Here is an 18,925-nt window from a genome sequence, read left to right on the forward strand (position 1 = left end):
GGAGGCATCTGACGTTGAGTTCGCTGATGGCTGTCAGTGCAGGATGAGCGCGCTCCCCTCCTTCCTCCTCCCCTCCAAAGCTAACTAGCTTTGGAGCCTTCCTGTTCCAGGGCAGAGCTGCCCTTTGCAGAAGAGAGCGGACGGCTCCAGCCCCAGCCCTGGCCCAGGCGTGTCGCTCGCTGCACGGCTCCTCCCCATCCCGCAGAACAGAACGGCCCATTCTTTCCCAGGGCAGCTGGAGCCCCGCAGCCAGGCGGCTCTTCCAAAGGCCTCGTTACTTCCAGTCTGGTTTGAAAAAACAAAACCCAATGCAACGTGGTGCAGAAGGGGAGGCAGCTGCTGGCAAGAGCCTCCAGGGAAAGCTGAACGCATGTCAGGGGAAGGAGGAAAGCCTGGGGCTTCGTCCTTAGACTGAGATGCATGCACACCTCCCCCTCAAATTGCTCTGGGCACCACCTCTTCCAGTCAGGCACCCTACGAGAGTGGCTGAGCCTATATGTGGAATGGCCAGGTCTTGAAAGGGTCCTGCAGAAAGCTTGGGTCCTTGCCCAGCTCTGTGCTTGACAAGCAATTTCCATGCCTGGGTAGAAACTTGGAAAGGGGGAGAGCGCACAAGACTCAGAGATCCTTTTGTGGCGAGATAAGGATTCTCTGCAAAACCACAAAGATGAGGTGAGGCAATAGAGGGCACTTATTGCATCTCTCTTCCCCACCCTTTGAACAAAAAACCTGCATCTCCTCCCCTCCATCTCACCCAATCCTTAGGCCTGAGGCCTGGTTTGCACGTGGTGCTTGTACTTAGCTGAGATTTGGTGTCCTGCCCAAGTGGTTATATTGGCCCAACTTAGTGCCCGTTTACAGAAATAAGCAAGCACTGTATAAACACCTGTGTAACAAGGTAATTCCTGCCTTAACTGTATCACCCTGAGTCTGGTATGGAAATGTGTATGGACCAGTCCCAGAGACAAGCCTCCAGCCCAGGACATTTCAAATGCTGTTCTTCCCCCGGGTGAGGCTGGGAGCTGTAGTGTGACCAGTGACTTTGAAAGGCTGGAGAAAGGAAGGACATTTTCTTGCCTCCCGAATGCCACAGACTGAAGCAGCACAGCTGGTGTCCGTCCGGGGCTGGAAAGGATTAGATAGCATCGCAGCCTGTCCACAAGATGCTTATTCGTCTGCAGTCTCAGTGGATTATGTGCTCAGAGAGAGGATTTCCCAGCTGCCCGTTTTACAGGCCCTCCACAGAGAAGGGCGAGTTGGAGCCAATATCCACCTTTCTCTGCTTTCCATTGTCTTATGGTGATTCTGTCCATCTCCCTAACAAAGTGCCCTCAAATCCCCCTGGTGGGGTGCAGAAGAGGTCTAGCTGTTGGTAAGATCCAGTCTATGCTTAGAGGGCAGGGGCTGTTAATGAGAGCCCCAGCATTTAAGCTAATCTTTCCAGGATGCAACAGTTGGCCTTCCCTTCTGGCTCCGGCTAGAGGAGCTGAGCAGCTGTTGGTCCTTCTGGTCCCTCGGGGAATGCGGTGTGTGGTACCCGCTCTGAAAAGAGGCATCCCATCCCTCCAAATCCTGAGGGCTGTGACCCTCCACACAGGTGAATCTCTCAAGGTGTTAAAGGAAGAGGGTGGCTAAGGGGATTTTGCAGATGACATTTGAAGGAGGGGACACAGAGTTACCAACCAGTTTGCCCATGAGGGCCTGGGCAGCACACCTATCTGCCTGCATCCTGCCTCTCTGCATCACGTTAACTTGGGTCTACTAGCCACTGACGTTCTCGTTGGTTATGTGTTTTCCCTTTCTGGAGGAGGCAAGTCTCTCCTACGTGGCCTTCATGTACAGGGTATCTCAAGAGAGCAGCATTTGTAGGGACTGGACCTTAAAGGGGGGAACAGAAGATGCAGGATGGTCATGAACTCGCACCTCCTGCCCTTCCAAGTGCTCTTCCAACATGCAGGAGCCAGTTGAACTGTCCAAGTAGGGACAGGCTGTCATGGAAAGAGTGGGAGGAGGTGGCGAAAAACGCAGGAGTGTGTCAGCTGCGTGGTCATCTCCTCTGGGTGGAGGGGTCACCAGGGTCTCACTGGGCTTCTCTGTCTTTCAGGAGAACAGCAGAGAGCAGCGGCCAAACTCCGTGTCTGAAAGTCTGCCTAGCCCTGAGCCAGCTTGTGCATCTCCCACTTTGAATGAAACCCACCATGAGGTGCAGCAGGTAGGGGGCCTGTTTGGTGGGGATGTGGGCTGGGAGCTGCAGGACAGCTCTCCCACGGAGGGTGAAGAGGGTTCACATTTAAGCCCCTAACCCAAGCAAACTTGGTAGGGAGTGCTCTTCCCACTGTCCAAGGAGTACCCCCGGTCTGCTCGCCTTCTCTGGAATAAAAGTAGTCGGAGTGCATGAGGGGCTAGGGTCCGGTCCCTGTCATGGGGTTCATGAGACCAACACCTCAAGAAATCGCCCCCTCCTCTCCTCCTTCCTAGGTTTTTGAGACCAATCGTGGAGTACAAGCCAGATGATTTGGAGGTGGTGGGATGCGAGAGACTGGAGAAGGGTGGAAACTAAATGGAATATGCCATATGCAAGGGGAGGACCACCAGCCCGATCAGGGGGGTGAGAGGAGAGGGTCAGGGTGGACTATGACAGCTTATGTTGCCCCACTGTCACCTTTCCAGCCTAACTCTGAGGAGAAGGAGAAGCGAAACTCCACATCTGATCTCCCCTTGGACCTCAACATACCCCTGGCGGTGGCCAAGGAGCGGGCGCACCAGAAACGTACCAGCAAGAGGGCACCTCAGATGGACTGGAGCAAGAAAAATGAACTGTTCAGCAACCTCTGAAGACTTCCCTGGAAAGGGAGGCGAAACAGGGGCCATGCCAGACTCTCCCGGATCTGACCGAATCTCCACCAGCATCCTGCTTTCCCCTCGATCTCCCGTTTCCCTAGGGAGCAGAGTCCTCCCGGCCCTTCCTCAGTTGAGACACATGATTCTCTTTCACTTTACTGTTTTCTGAAGGGAAAAAAAAAAGGCTCAGTGGCTGTTGCGTGTTGCGGTGTAGCGTTAATGTTCAGAGAATGGCAAGCTGTTTTTATACTATAAATAGAGCGGCGTTCACCCGCGTGGTAAGAACTGAGCTACTCCGTGGGCCTGAAATAAACCCTGCACATTTGTAATGGGCCTCTGCCTTTCACTCTCCATCTCACAAGCTTTTTGCTGGAAGCTGTGTAGAAAGCGTAGGCTAAAACGATCGGGAGGGATTCACGATTTTGGGGCCCCAGCCTGAGACTCCTCAAGGGAGCCTGATTTGATGCTCAGAAGCTCCTTCAAGACCAGGCCTGGCTTTCTTCAGTATCTCAAGCTGAGCCCCCAAAATCATTAGTTTTAGTTCTGAATGTTTCAGCCCTAGGCTTTTAGCATCTTTTTAACATCTCCGACTCCAGCGTGGCCAAGAACAAACCACATTCTTTCCGAGAACCGACCTTTTTGACCTCTGACCTGAGACTTGCATCCACGGTGGTCCACCTCCCCCTGCCCTTCCCCAAAGTCCTCTGGTTTGGGGGGGCTGCCCAAGAGGGCATTGCAGCTGAACTGGCTTAGTCTGCCAAGAGCGACCTCAGTAAAACAACGTGTCCTGAATACAACTCGGCCGTCCTGGAACCTTTTGTCCCATGCAAACCGTGAGCCAGCTTCCCCTCCAAAACTTCGGTTCTCCAGGGTAGCCGAGACCTCAGAACAAGAGGGAAAGGGGGAACTTTTTCTTCCCATGTTACAACCCGCAGGGTTCACTTCCGCCTGGGGAGGAAGGGTGGGTGGCGTTTGGACCAATTGTCACAACTGATGTTCAGTTACTCCTGAGGAAGGAACTGCTAGAGTGCTTAATTTAAAGGTTCCTGAATGGACTGTTTCTTTTATGACATGTTTCCAATCACCATTTTTTTTTTTTTTTTTAAATGTATTTTTGAGGAAATTATTTCTTGCAGAAGTTTTATTTCCATGTTTGCGATCGGGTGTTGTACTTTCAAACTCAAGAGAAATTCTGTTTACTGGAATAAACCCTTCTGACTTCGCATTTGTTTTCAGGCTAAATCCTTCTAACGCTGGAGCCTGGATGCTCCAAGCAATCCTCTCTTCTATAGGGCTCTTCTTTCACTATAGATAGAGCCCTGTGACTATAACTGTCACCGGCTGCATGCGTCTAATAGGATCTGGGAGGAGGGCCTGAAATGGCCACGTATCAATGTCCTGACATGCTCTTACCACGGTATTAGCATGTTGTAAAGGAAATCTGGGCAGATCTCCAGTGCTGGCTCAGGTAGTGATGCAGTGTATTCTTAGATATCTAGGACTGCCTCACCTAGTTTTATGGAGGGAGGCTGTTCTTTCTTCGCAACAGGCTAAAGCTCTTCAGTGTGGCCTTGCCTGCTGTGGTGTCCCCATCTCTTGACACAAGGGTGAAGTCAGACTTTCAGGTAACTTGGCCCAGTGCAGCACAGCACTGAGGCAGGGAAGGAAACGCTTGTCCAAAAATGCCTTGAGGGTGTTTGCACATCTAGACTGCTGACTGTGCAGCAGATGGAAAACAACAGAAATGCTCCATCGCTCGCTCAGTGACTTCTTTGTACAATGGCCGCGTGGAAAAAGTAGGTTCCGGTTAATCGGGCCATAAGAGTTGGCCCAAAACAAAAATGCACCGTTTAATTTTCAGATGATTTAATTGTTAGGCCTGCTTTGAGAGAACTATCAGGTCATTTTCAAAACTGTTTGAGCATCTTGGAAATGTGCTTCCAGGGTTTGGCCCAAACCATCCAGTGCAATGTGAATCTGAGGAGAGCTTGTTCCCCTAGAACTGCAGGTTTTTTGGCAAATCCATTGTTTACTCCTGACAGTTTGTCTCTTGGAGATAAATTGGCTCTTACGTGGTGGCCACTACATTCGGCGGAGGAATAGCTGACCCTTGGCAGGTTCTGTGTCAAAGGCTAATTCTACACCCTGTGTCCAGTGCATCAGAAAGTTGAATTTATTGGGGGGGCGGGTAAAAGCAATCTGGGCTCATGGTAGAGGTGATATCTTTTATTAGACCAACAAGAGTTTTGCAAAAGAAATTTCTTTAATTGGGTGGGGGGTGGCATTCTTGCAAAAGCTGTGATGCACGCTACGGCAACGCTGCTGCGATTAGCCTATGTCTAGAGCCTATGGAGGGGCGGGGGGGGCACGGAGGTGGAGAGATGGATAAATTTGCTCCTTTAGGGTTCATGTTTATAGATTATCATGGTCTAATCCCTGCTGCTGAGGGGGATGGGAAGAGGTTGGGTGAGGCAGTGTCTATCAACTGTAATCTGCTATAGCCATAGCTGTAAAGGATTTTCAGGAAGCAGTTACGGCAAGGTCCAACGACTCTTATCTCAGCATTAAGTAACCTGATTAGAGGGCAGCACCTACTGAGCCCTCGAGGGGAAAATAAGCCAGCTGCCCTGGAGCAGTGAGATTTCACAAGCTTGTTCACAAGCCCTAAGCATCAGGCCAGTGACCACAGACTGGGCTATCGGAGCCCCTCAAAGCAGCAAAACAAGTGATCGCTTGTAAGTAGATGGTGTGGAGATGGGTGAGGGCTCAAGGGTGCTCTCCTTGACTTCCACACAATAGAGACCATTGGGGAGGGATATTGGAGGGACCTCTGACATGATTAGAGTGCGTGGACTTTCTCAGCGTCAGGTCTACAGTGGCGTAGGCAGGTAAGTGAGGCGTCAGGAGCCATGGAGAAGAGATGCCCGAGTCCAGAAGCTGACCCAAACGGCAAGGGAAACCTGCACATCTAATCTCTGCTGGCAGACGTGGCAGCACCAGGTATGCAGGGTGCACACTAGCAGGCAGCGGGGTGATGAGTGGACCAGCTTCAGCAGCAGATGATGCTTACAGGCTGATATTGTGAGCACTTAAGCAAATTTCTAAGCATTTGGCCATTTTGTTCCCACTCCTCATGGGGAGAGATGAGGCCCTGTCTTGAGCTTGTAGATCAGTGGCACCGACCCTTAGTCAGAAGAAAGTTGAAATGGCAAAGTGGGGATGCCGAGATGCAGGAAGGGTGAGTAAACTCGAGCCTGACAGTGTCGGAAGTCCTTTAGGACAGAACTTACTCCTGCTACTAGCTAATGAAACTTTTCCTTGGGCTCATGGCTGACGTCTCTGCTTTTCCTAAAACACTCGGGTTCTGCCCTGGTGGGAGGTTACCTGGCGAAACGTGAAACGGGGGAGAGGGGTTGCTTGACTGCATAAATAAGGATCACTCCATGGAGGAAAGAGTCAAGCTGGGTGAAGCTGTAGCTGGTGGGTAAAACAAGCAACTGTAGTAGGGTGTGAGTTTGGGGTAAAGCACTGAAGTATGCAACACACCGCAATGCTCCCACAGAGAGAGCCCTCTAATTGGCCAGAAAGTGCCTCCCTGTCATTGAGCTATTATGCAGAGGCTTTGATCCAAGCGCAGGCCCCTGCCAGCCGGGTAATGATTGCTACTAAAGATGCATTAGCATCATGTCTCCATCAGGCCTTGTTCTCCATGCACCAGCTCCTGGGTGATGATGGTGACAGAGTTCATAAACAGCAGGACATCCCCGAGAGGCCTGTGTGGGAGGAAGTGGTTTTGCAGGGGAAGGCGCCCAGCCGAGTCGTCTTGTTTGCTGAGCCTGGCTGCAGCCCGAGTTGCTCTGTGGCTGCCACCTTGTGGCATGGCCTTTGGCCAAAGTGTCGTCTTTTGTGGCACTATAAGCGTTCACAAAACCGAGCGGCTTAAGTGGGTCATACAGATAAGCCCTTATCCTGAGTGTGCACACAGCTGAAAGGCTTGGTTAAGCACAGTGCAGAAGAAACCCAGACCCCTGGATAGCCACAGCCTACGGTGTTCGATACCCCAGTAGAGCTATTTCTGTAACTCTTCAGGGGACAGTCTCTGTGATGATTTCTCTCCTGCCTATATGGACACCTGTGGAACAAGACCTCATCCACTTCGTTCAGCTGAGCTCCAAGATATCAGCTGATAGATGGGTTGTGGGTAACCCCATCTCTTTCTGGTCAATGAACTGCAAACTCATTGAAAACAGGGCTGGAAAGGACCTTGGGTGGTCACCTAGTTCACCATCCATGTCTACCCCTCTCCCCACCCCTGTTCAGGGAAGCATTGGCCTTGCCTAAATGCCCCAAACCAGTAGTTTTCAACCCTGCACTTTAACTTCCAATGAGGGAGAATCTGCATGCAATTAATGGTGTCCATTTAACTGGGCCGCTGCATCTGCCCAGATTCGCAGCCTGACCTTTTTCAAGGCATGGTTGGAATTTCACAGGATGGAGCTGGTGTGATATTTCCCATGTGCCCAAACCTCCTTTAATGCTTGATTTAGGAATAAGAATTTATGCCCAATAAACAAGGAAGACTATAGCGATGCTAGAGGTGAGAACTTAACTGAGAATTTCCTGACTCTCTTTTTCAGGCCAGGCTTCAATCTATCAAGTATATCAGATTGCCTTGTATTTTGGCTTGGAAAGAGTCTTTATTAGCTAGAAAGCTCTTATCCCTTCTCGTTCTGATCCTTTTGAGACCCCTTTCTTAGACACATGCTCGCAAGATGGAGTTTAGCCATCAGAAGCCCGTGGAACTGGGGAAAAGTGCTGACAATACCCATTTGTGAGCTTGTGATGAAAAACGTAGTACAATGCATGTGTACGTCTAAGGGTGCATTGTCAGAAGTGGTGTTGGTATGTTACATGGGATTTTCTTGAAATTTATATTTTCCACTATAACAGTTTTTAATTTAAGGCTTTGTAGCTGGAATAAAGTCTTGACCATGAACCAGGGGCGGACAATTATTTTGGGTGGAGGGCCGCTTACTGAGTTTTGGCAAGCCATCAAGGGCCGCATGACAGGCAGCTGGGGCAGATAACTATTTATTTTCTAAATTTTTGAGGGGCCCCACAAGCCAGATATAATGGCCTGATGGGCCGCATCTGGCCCGCAAGCCACATTTTGCCCACCCCTGCCTTAAACGCTGATAATGCATAATTAGGAAGTGATGAGAAGTAGACAACTGTGGGTTGGAGGTGTTAGAGACCTTCACAACATTTGTAAAGGTATTTGGGTGTCTAAAGATGTGCATAGTAACTGAGTAGGATTTTTCTAAGTGCCTTTAAAAATCTCTTGTTTTGTTCCTTTGGAATTTTTTAATTCCATTGCAGAGTTGGAGCCAGCTGGACCATCTTAAGACAATGCTTCATGAACATCTTTAATACTTTTGGCTAAGAATTGCAGGTATAGTTCATCTTCCAAAAAAGAACTGAACATGTTTTTTAAATGTGCCTGCTTAAATCTGGGTGGATAGGAAAAAAATAATGAAGGTAAAAGAAGCAAACTGTGAGGAAGTTAAAATAGGAGTGCTAGAAAAACTTAAATGACAGTGGATGCATCCAATGGATCAGTTCCCTATCCCAAGTCAAGGTGTAGTCTAATGACCAGCATCTCTGAGGAATGACCTCTGAAGACACTGGGTGAGATGACTGCCTCATGGGATTTTACAGCAACAAATGCATTCAAAATACACTACGATCTATTCAAGTACCTGAAACAGGTAGGTGAGCTGAGCAGAACCCTAGGTCGTTTGGCCCCATCCCATGCTGGCCCTGCATCCAGTTGTAGCCATTGCAAGAACATCCCAGGTCTTCCTCCTGATGCTGCATGTTGCTGAGCTCTTGTAAAAAGAGGTTTGAAAAGTCTGTGGCCCTTTTTATTAAAAATCTCATGAAAACCAGGACAGCGCCTTCCCAAAAGTTACTTGTGCCATTGGTTTAGGCAGCTGTAACTTGATGTGTAGCTGAGTCCTAAAGAAACAAAATGGTCCCAGTGATTGAAATGCTGACGGGGAGGTACTATGGCAAGAGTTGAGCAAGTTGATGAGCAACCTGCATCATGCAATAGGTTGCAAATCGTTCATAGGCCAGATAACGTTTGTGCCTCTGAACTGTTCGGTAACTTGGGATGACAATGGAAATATGGAAGTTGGGAATGAGACTGATTCACTGATCTGAAATGGGGCTGGATTTGGAATGACATGGGTTGGGACCAAATCTTCAGCCAGTTCTGATTCTGGTAGTAAATTGTAATGGCCTGAGCAGAGGTACATTCAGCCCCTCAGAGAAACAATGCCATATCTCATCCTCTTCTGTGGCGTGGCCATCTCCCCTTGCGGGGTCTGCTCCCTACTGGGGTCTCTGGCGCACCAGCTGGAGGAGCTCCAGGCCACAGTCCAGAGACTGCGCGCCATCAGGGACTGCGAGCAGGACATCGACTCCTACTGCCAGGCCCTTCTCCCCCAGGAGACGGAGGGTAGACCACAGTCTCCCTCCAGGACGAGGGAGGACTCGGGGACCTCCCATTCTGTCCAGCCCAGGGGTTGGACCAAGGTGGTCAAGGGCCCCAAGGCCCGCTGCACCAAGGCCCCTGGCCCGCTGGAGCTTTGCATCAGGTACAAACCTCTTGCAGCCCCAGCAGAGCCTGCGGAGTTGCCAGCTCCCGCAGGCAACACAGACTTAACTGCAGCTACCGCCCCCGCTCTCCCCAAGACAAAAAGCAAAGTTTGTCATGAGAGTCTCCATCCTGAGGGGGATGGAGGGGGCAATCTGCTGCCTCAACCCCTCGGCCCAGGAAGTTTGCTGCTTCCTGGGGGCCCGCATCCGAGACGTTGCGGAGAAGATCCCTAAGCTCCTCCAGCCCACAGACCGCTATCCCATGCTCCTTATTCATGTGGGTGCCAATGACACGGCTCGGAGCGCTCCCAGCCAGGTCGTGAGGCGCTACAGGGATTTGGGAGCAGGGATGAAGGGTCTGGGGGCCCAGGTAGTGTTGTCCTTGATCCTTCCAGTTTCGGGCTGTGGGCTGAGGAGGGAGAGGAGGATCCACGCGGTGAACCAAAGACTGCAGTGCTGGTGTCATCGGGAAGGCTTTGGCTTCCGTGACCACAGCCCGCTCTTTGGTGAGAGAGGCGGCGAGCTGCTGGGAAGGGACGGCCTCCACCTCTCTCCCCTGGGGAGGAGGCTCTTCTCAGCCAGACTGGCTGACCTGCTCCACTGGGGTTTAAACTTAGTCCACCAGGGAATGGGGGGACTACTGCCACTGCTGGCCTGCTGAGCAACCCTTGCAAAGCCAGCAGGCCAAAGCACTTAAGGGAGCCCACCCCTGCCCCAGCCCTGGCACAATCTGTGGGCAAGGCAAGAGCCCCCAAGGGGACACTTGCCAGGAGCTTGGGGAATAAACAGGAGGAACTTGTCCTCCTGCTCAGCACAAATAATTATATCACAGGGATAATGGAGACCTGGTAGGACTCCACCCATGACTGGACCATGGGCATAGACGGCTATACCCTGTACAGGAGGGATTGAGTGGACAAAAGGGGTGGGAGTGTAGCTCTCCATGTCAAGAAAAGCTATGCATCCCTACAAGCCAACATCGGCACCCAGGGTGGATGGCTAGAGACCCTCTGGGTTAAAATCCTTGGGGAACATGGCACAGGAGATACAATGGTGGGGGTCTACTACAGACCCCACACCCAGGGTCAAGAGATTGACCAGGAGTTCGCCAGGGAATTGGCTGAGGCCGCATGCTCCAGGACCGTGGTTGTCATGGGGGACTTCAGCTGCCAGAACATCTCTTGGGAAGAGCGCTCTGCAGTTGCAAAGCTTCCTTGTGTGCATGGATGAGCTCTATCTACCTCAAGAAGTCTACAGGCCAACAAGAGGCAAAGCGCTGCTTGACCTGGTACTGGCAACCAGGGACAACCTAATCAGCGACCTAACAATTGAAGGGAAGCTGGATGACAGCGACCATGAGCTGATTGCCTTCACCATCTGCCGAAAAGCTGGCAAGTCAGTCATCAGTACAGAGGTCCTTGACTTCAGGAGGGCTGACTTCGACACTCTCAGGAGACTCGTCAGTGAGGCCCTAAGGGACCACAATCCAAAGAGGAGGGGAGTCCAGGACAAGTGGTCGCTCCTCAAGGGAGCGAACCTAGATGCACAAGCTAAGGCTATTTCATCTTGGAGGAAAGGCAGCAAGAGGGCACAGCAGCCCCCCTGGCTTTCCAGGGAACTAGCAGTCCTCCAATGTCTAAAAAGACAGACCTACAAAGGATGGAGGATGGGATCCACCTCCAAGGAGGAATACTCTGCACTGGTCCGGACCTGCAGGGAGCAAACCAGGAAAACCAAGGCTGCGATGGAACTCCAACTAGCTACAAATATCAAGGACAATAAAAAGTCCTTTTTTAGATATGTGGGGAGCTGAATGAAAAGCAAGGGCAACATTTGGACCCCTGCTAAACCAAAAGGGAGAACTGACAACTGAAGCCCAGGAAAAAGCCAACTTGCTAAATGGGTACTTTGCATCGGGCTTTCTCAAGTGTCATGGGACACCCCTGCCCATTACGGGACAGGGGCTAGAAGGAAGGAATAGGCTACAATCAGACCTAGACAGGTTACAGGGGTGGATGGAATAGGATGGGATTCAACACTGACAAGTGCAAGGTGCTGCACCTAGGGAGGAAGAACCGGCACCGTACCTACAGGCTGGGGAACTCCCTTCTCGTCAGGGCAGAGGCAGAAAAGGATCTTGGAGTCATCATTGACTCCAAGATGAACATGGGCCGGCAGTGTGGGGAGGCAGTCAGGAAGGCCAACCGCACCTTGTCCTGCATCCACAGATGCATCTCAAGCAGGTCCAGGGAGGTGATCCTCCCCCTCTATGCGGCACTGGTCAGGCCGCAGCTGGAGTACTGCGTCCAGGTCTGGGCGCCGCACTTCAAGAGGGATGTGGACAGCATGGAGAGGGTCCAGAGGAGGCCACTCGTATGATCAGGGGACAACAGGGCAGACCCTATGAGGACAGGCTGCGGGACCTGAACCTGTTCAGCCTCCACAAGAGAAGGCTGAGGGGGATCTAGTGGCCTGTTACAAACTAGTCAGAGGGGACCAGCTGGGAGTCCCTGTTCCCCCGAGCACCGCCAGGAGTGACCAGGAATAACGGTCACAAGCTGGCAGAGGGTAGGTTTAGGTTAGATATCAGGAGGCGCGACTTCACGGTCAGGGCGGCTAGGGTCTGGAACCAGCTTCCAAGAGAAGTGGTGCAGGCTCCTACCCTGGGGGGCTTTAAGAGGAGGTTAGATGTACATCTTGCTGGGGTCATTTGACCCTGGTACTTTTCCCTGCCATGGCAGGGGGTCGGACTCGATGATCTGCTCAGGTCCCTTCTGACCCTAGAAACTATGAAACTATGACCCCAGCTGACTTCCTACCTTTGGGTGGGGGGCTGGACTGGATGATCTTCCAAGGCCCCTTCCAGCCCAAATGTCTATGAAATCTATGAAACCCCTGCTTGCCTTTGGGGCTGGGTCTTTTGGGGCTGGATTTGTCCCCTGACACTGACTCCTGGGTCCTCAAAGGCTCTCAAGTGGGTGTTCCTGCTGCCATGAACGATGAACATCCTTTGAGATGAGCTGATGTTCTTGCTAAGGAATGATCTGGTAGGGGAAACGGTGCAGGAGCCCTGGGGCTATCCACTGAATCATAGGGTTGGAAGAAACCTGATGGGTCATCTAGTCCAGGCCCCTACTCAAGTGTGGGCTATGCTATTTCTGTATGATCCCAGACACAAGCCTCTCTAGCCTCTCCAGCGAAGGAGAGTCCCTGAATCAGAAGTCCCAGGAGCAGGGTGGGGAGAAGCTTACAAGGAAGCTAGTTTAAACCTAGTATGTAGAACAGTAACCTCCCCTTGTAAAATGATACAAGCCCTACCCCGTGTTACGTGACTTAGATTCCAGCGAGTACAGGGTGATGTTGCTCAAGACTTTAGATCCACCAGACTGCCTTTCCAAACACAGGGCGAGCCTCCTTTCCTTGGGCCAAACCTTCCAGTCTCTGCCCTGTTCTGCTCCATGCATCGTTTGGGGACTATTTGATTGCTAGAGATGAACCGGACGAGGGAAGATCTCTCCTGGAACTGCGCTAGTGGATAGAAGGAAGGAACGTGTGCAAGTGTCCCGGGGCCCCCGCTCTGTGCGTGAGAGGCGGCAGGGGGAGGAGAGAAACAGCCAGCAGTTGTGTTTAGAAATCTCTTGGCCTCAGACCCTGAACTGAATCACTGCTGAGCTCCAGTCTGGAAACAAAAGATACAATAGCAACAGCTCCTCGGGAAATCACAAGTTGTTCCCAGGTCCAGGCCCCGGAGCCACCAGCCGGTGCTGCTGACCCTAGGTGATGAGAAGGCTCCAGGTTGGGCTTTTAACTCTTTGAGGATTTCTTTCCAGTTGAGGGGAGAGAGCAAATGCCCAGTGAGAGCTGGACCTACGGCGCCTTGCCACGACTTGGGACAAGCAGGGAAAGTGAGAAGAGTGAAGGGACCTGAGGTGGCTCCAGGGTTTCTCAGGCTGGCGAAGGCTCAATGGAAAGCAAGAGAGGTTTTCACTATGAGCATGTGGGGAGCTGGACTCAGGAAGCAAAGCAAAATCTCCCTGGTTTACAGGAGTGACTGGGAAATCCCTGGGGGTTTTATGGTCTTTGTAGAGGGGAAAGTAAGTAAATCGGTGTGACAGCCACCAGCCAGGTGGTTTGGAGAGGTGCAGCTCACTTCTGGGTCCTTGCCTGGGCTCCTCCTCCTGCTTCGCCTACTCACCTGCTGCAGGCGGCTGGGGAAGAGGAGAGCTCCTGCAAGGCTGGCTCTGCTCGGTCCCTGCAGCGGGGAAGCGAGGTGAGCTGGTGGGCGATTCTCGTGTGCTTTGAGGGGGGAAGCGAGATTTACACATGGGCTGACGATGGCAAGGGACAAAGCATGTAGCACCGGCGGCTTTTCATGGTCATCGCCCCCTCTCGCGGGGCCCTTGGCCCTCCCCAAGCCGCTCGCCTTATTCGAGCCTCCTAAGCTTGCCGTGACAGGGACCTCCTGTCTATAGTATCTAGCACGGGAGGGCCTTAAGCGCTGCCTGGGGACTGGGGCTTTCTCCAAATAGAAATAATGCCTCGGTGGCCTTTAATGAACTTTGCTGCTCTCTAGTGTCACTGAGATCTCTAACGAAGGAGTTGAACTCCGTGGGCTTCAAGCTGCATATGGGTTGAGCAGTCCTGCTTTCCTCTTCTCTGTCACATCTAACGCCTCAGGCAATTGTGAGACTTCGTTCTTTCGTTCCCCCCCCAAATGCAAGTCAATTAATCTGTTCCCTTCTGTTTTTTGCCAGTTTTCCTTCTGAGCGTGGCACTGCAGTTTTTGAGTTGTAAATGCAAGCAGGAGGGTGGGTGGGCGACGTGTTTATCAGGTGCCAGCGCTGTGACGACAACGGGCCTGTTTGGAAAAGGAGAGCCAGTACCTTTGCTTTAACTGCTCCTCAGGGCTGGCTATGGAGAAGGGAGCTCTCTGTCTTACCTGGGCCAGACAGACGCATCTGTCTGCCCTGGGGGCTGTCTGCAGTCCCCCTGCTCTCCTCTTCGGGGTGCTGCTGTTTTGCAGGCCTGGCACAGGCTCGGCACGTAAATTGGGGGTAGCCGTACCAGCAAAACTAGAAACAGTGGGGTCAAAGACAGTGCCACCAAAGCAATGCGGTGCGGGAGGGCTGTGGGCAGACTCCAGCTCCGTGCAGGGCAGGGGTTCAGCTGATGGCCCTGAAGGTTTAACAACACGGGTCTCAGAAGAGAAAGGGGTGGAGGGTCTTGGAAATGGGGAGAGGACGTCTGCATCCACCAAAGCCAGGCACCACCAAGGGAGTCGAGATACCCCAGCATGGGAAGACGCCACGCCGTGCCCAGCGAACTGCGCTTGCACTTCCACGGCGGTGAACTGCTCCCGAGCGGGGCTGGTGCAGGTACCCTCAGGACAGCCCTGGTCCCGGAAAGTTACAGCCCTGTGAGTACCGTCCCGGCCCATCCCGGCCCGGCCCGCAGGGGAGGCGCGGCACTGCGCATTGCGCGATCGCGCGTCTGGCTGGGGAAGGCTCGCCGGCCCAGGCAGAGGGCTGCTTCCAGGGGCTCTGCGGTGCCGGCCGCACGAGGCGGGGGCAGTGCCCGGCTCTCGGTTGCTGGAATGTTACTGAAACCCGCGGGTGGGTCCAGCACGTCCTGGGAGCTCGCCAAGGAATGCGTCCTCCTCCGAGCGCAGGCTGCAGCCTCCGAACGCAGGGGAAAGGCCTGCAGGCTCTCCACGGGAGCACGAAAAGTTGCAACCCTTTGGTGCCTCAGTTTCCCTTGCAGTAAAACAGCAATATAAGGCTTAATGCACCTTTGTAGTGTGCTTTGGAAACCAGCTGGCAGGGGCAGGAGGACCTGGTTGAACGCTGGTCTCTGCCTCCTTGAAAAAGGTGAGCTGCTCCAGGGTCTAGAGAGGGTAGTGGTTTCTGTAGTGTGGTTGCCAGTGTGATTGTTTTCCCAGGCCTTTTAGCTTTACAGCAGAGACCCAGTTAATAAGAGGCCTGTGTCTTGGAGTTGCTCACACAGTTCCCCTTTTCTGGTGTGTGGCAGGTGATTTAATGACAGGCAAACACTGTGTAAGATCAGGGAGATGGTGCTTCTTAGAGTAGAGAACGGCAAGACCTAGGTTCTCTTCCTGACCCAATCCTGCCTCGCCTTAGGCGAATCACTAGACATACCTCAGTTTCCTTGCACGTTGAGTATTTCCCTGGCTCCAAGCAGAACACGTGCACATTTATTCAAGTGTCCTAGTGCAAAGGTGAGACAGAAGGACAAAGTGTTTGTTGGGTCACGGGACCTGGCTGCTGCTTGCACTGGCAGGGGCAGCCCTAGAGAAGGGATGAGACCGTAGGAGGCCCTGTCATGGGAGACAGCCCCGCGGCACCACTCTGGCCTGAGACCCCTGCACCCCCAAGGTGTTGGCTTCCCAGGACTCTTTACCTCCCTGGGATGAAGCCCATAAGACAGTGTTTCTCTCCTCATTCCCATTAGTCACTGCTGCAGCCAGGCCAGTATCCCAGGACAATGGATCAGGCGGTTCTGCCCCCTCCTGCCTGCAGTCAATTTGCAGCCTGCTCTTTGGAGCGTCCTTGGTTACTTTAGCCCTGCAGGCAGGCTGTCCCTTCAGAGGGCTGCTCTCCACTCAGCTGGGTTGATTTTGCCCCAGTCAGTCTCCCTCCCCCATTATGGTGCGTGTCCCATTAAAACTCCCTTTGTACCACCTGCAATCAGAGCTTTCTAGACCCAAAGTCTCTCAAAGCCCTGGGCTTTACCAGCTGAAACCAAACTTTGCAAACAGCATCTCTTTACAATTGGCCAGGCTTGTACCTAGCCATCCCCATCCCTCAGCTCCCTATTTGGTGCTGAATCTATGAGGCTACGCTGCCTCTTGGGTACGGTGCCCGCGGCTTGGGATGTCGCTCAGCTCCAAGCAGGGGCTGGTTGACTGTAGGGCTCTGCTCTGCTCGTTGGAAATAACCTCTTTGCTCTCAATGCAGGGACCTGTCTTGCAACTACCTGAGCAGGATCCATGCCAAGGAGCTAGCTGCCTACCCCAACCTGCGGCTGCTGTAAGTAACACCCCCTAGCCGGGTCCCACGGCCCTCCCCACCCAGCGAACATCGCCCCTTTCACAGCCGGGTCTCGATGGCAAGGAAAAAAGGCAGCAGGGTTGACTCCCTTTTGCTCTGTCCGTGCTCCTGGCCCCCAGGCTCGCTAGCCCGGTGAGCCAGTACTGCTGGCCTCCATGGCTGGCAATAAAGAAGCCCTAATAAACCTGGGGGCCTAGGTCCAGCTTCACAGGGCTTCTGCATTGCCATGCCTGCCTCGTCACTCGGGGTGAGCCTGTGGCCGAGCTGCGTCCTCTGCCCCTCTCACGGGTCTCTGCCTTCCAGGGATCTGAGCGCCAACCGCATCCGCACCATAGAGGAAGGAGCCTTTCGCCTGCTGGGCAGACTGCAGACCCTGTACGGTGACAACCCCTTGCGTTATATCCTCCGCCTGCCTCCCTGCCGTGGTTGGATTTGTCCCTCCGCCCCTTTAGTCCTCATCTCTCTCTGAGCCCCTTTGCCCCTCTCCCACGGTTTGGTATCACAAGTTTCTCTTTCCCTCACTCTGCTTGGGGGGGCAGACCTGTCTGCACCAGCGCCAGGTCTGGAGGTACCCGACTGCCCTTCTCTCCCCCTCCACAGCAAACTCGGGTCCAACAGCTTTGCGTGCAACTGCTCCCTGCGCTGGCTCGCGGGCTGGGTGCGAGAGAGGAGGGAGCTGGTGGGTGATGCGGAGCTGCTCCAGTGCTTCCAGCCAGCGTCTTTCTCCACCAGCCGGCTCCTGAGTGCCGACCTCTCGGCTCTGGCCTGCGGTGAGCAGCCCTCTCTCTGGACCGGGGCAGAGTCGGAGCTGGGGAAGGTCTTGGAGGGGTGAAGGAATTCCAGGCATGTGACTCCTCCCTGGGGCGACTGACCTGGGCGCCCCGGTCCGCGTGCTGGAGCATCCCGGGCATGTGGGGGAGGTGGAGGAACTCGTCTTCCAAGCACCGCGTGTTTTGATTCTCCCTTTCCGTGCTCAGGGCTGCGAGGGGAGCTGCCAGCCTCCAACTGCCTTTGTATCCCGGGACAGCCTTGCTTGACCCGAGACATTTTGAGTACAGCTACAGCCTCTCTGGTCTTCCTCTGTCCACCTCTAGGGATTGCTGATTCCTTCCCCTGCCCCCTTGTTTGAACCAAGTCCTCCCCCAAGGATTACACTTCCACCAGATCCAAGCCTGGATGTGCAGACTCCGGCTCAAAGCAAAATCTCGCTGCAAAACACTGTAGGGAATGGCCTTCCTGGTGGAGTGATGCAGGCAAGAGATGCTCACTTGGGTATCACCCGGTGAACAAGGGAGCTGAATGAGGCCGGCAGAGCTGAATGAGTGGCAAAAATTAAAGAGGGGAGGTTGGATAGACTCAGCCTGCCCTGCTCTGGATTGAGTAGAGAAACTAAGTGACAAGAGTAAAGTCACGTGAGGAAAAGGGTTTCATGACTGAAAGCAAATCAGGTGGCCCTGAAGCCTGTTACTCCAGGTCTCCTAGGTTTACAGGGGCTTCAGTCAGCAAGGAGAGCTTTAGATGTCTGGAAGCAAATTCAGGCTGCAGAGCGTGGCTTGCGAGAGGTGGTATTAGTCGGGAAGGGAAAAATACTGTCTTCTCTGAAATCAGGAGGATCTTTACCCTGGAGTTCAGTGGAGCCAGCGTTTCTCCTCTCGTACTCCGGGCAGGCAAATGTCTTCAATATGATTAAAGAAAAAAGTGTGCTGAGACGCAGAGGGAATGAGGAGAGCCACAATGCCAAAGTCCTGTGCAGTCAGAGAGCACTTCAAAGAGCTGAATTAACCTCCTGGACCATGCAAAAGCCCCGCTCTTCCCTGCACACTCTGTCCACAGCTAGTTTGATATAAACCACAGGCCTACGTGCCAGATTTTGCTGAACTTTTTATTTTTCAGTGACCACCTTTGGACTGAAACTAAGCACGAGGCATTTTATCCCCAATAAAAACTAGGGGAAGCTGAAAAGGAGTGAGAATGTGGGTTTGGAGCAGAGATGGCCTTGGGCTGCCGGGTTCAAGCCTTGATCTGGAGGTCAGCTCTGCAAGGGTGGAGATTTGGAAAGGGCCCATCTGGGGTTTCCAAAGGAAGACATCCCATAGGTAGCAGGCCTAGCTCACCCCTCCCGGCACCCCTTGCCAATCTTGCAGCCTTGCACGGAGGAGGGCAGAACGTGCCACCTCCTGTGAATTCCCCGAGTGCGCAGCACCCCTGGGCTTTGTGTAGGTGACACAAGGTGCCAGCCCATGGAGAGTCCGGTCCAGACACCCAGCCAGGCCGGTGCCATTCGCTCTGCTTCCTGTTCTGGGCCGTGCCCCCATGCCACGTTTGCTTTGGGTCTGTAACATCTTGGCATGGTC

General features: G+C 53.1%; 2 protein-coding genes across 4 annotated transcripts in view; both read left to right on the plus strand.

Moving 5' to 3' along the window:
- Positions 1–4,063, plus strand: part of SLC9A3R1 (SLC9A3 regulator 1) — a 30,465-nt gene extending 26,402 nt beyond the window's left edge. Inside the window, exons 5-6 of the mRNA XM_019542500.1 lie at positions 2,105–2,212; positions 2,671–4,063. Coding sequence (XP_019398045.1) covers positions 2,105–2,212; positions 2,671–2,835 — 273 coding nt within the window. The 3' untranslated portion in view covers positions 2,836–4,063. The remainder of the gene's footprint in view (positions 1–2,104; positions 2,213–2,670) is intronic.
- Positions 4,064–14,200: 10,137 nt separating this feature from the next.
- The window catches only part of LOC109315040 (polycystin-1-like), a 56,125-nt gene continuing 51,400 nt past the window's right edge, over positions 14,201–18,925 (plus strand). For all 3 annotated transcript variants that reach the window (XR_002102415.1, XM_019542503.1, XM_019542504.1), the window contains exons 1-4: positions 14,201–14,920; positions 16,479–16,550; positions 16,875–16,946; positions 17,172–17,341. Coding sequence is in view for 2 of the 3 variants with exons in the window: in XM_019542503.1 (XP_019398048.1) it covers positions 14,418–14,920; positions 16,479–16,550; positions 16,875–16,946; positions 17,172–17,341 (817 nt within the window). In the remaining variant the exon portion in view is untranslated. The remainder of the gene's footprint in view (positions 14,921–16,478; positions 16,551–16,874; positions 16,947–17,171; positions 17,342–18,925) is intronic.

Source organism: Crocodylus porosus, unplaced genomic scaffold (assembly GCF_001723895.1).
Source record: "Crocodylus porosus isolate Cpor-Errol unplaced genomic scaffold, CroPor_comp1, whole genome shotgun sequence".
Taxonomy (NCBI): Eukaryota; Metazoa; Chordata; order Crocodylia; family Crocodylidae; genus Crocodylus; species Crocodylus porosus.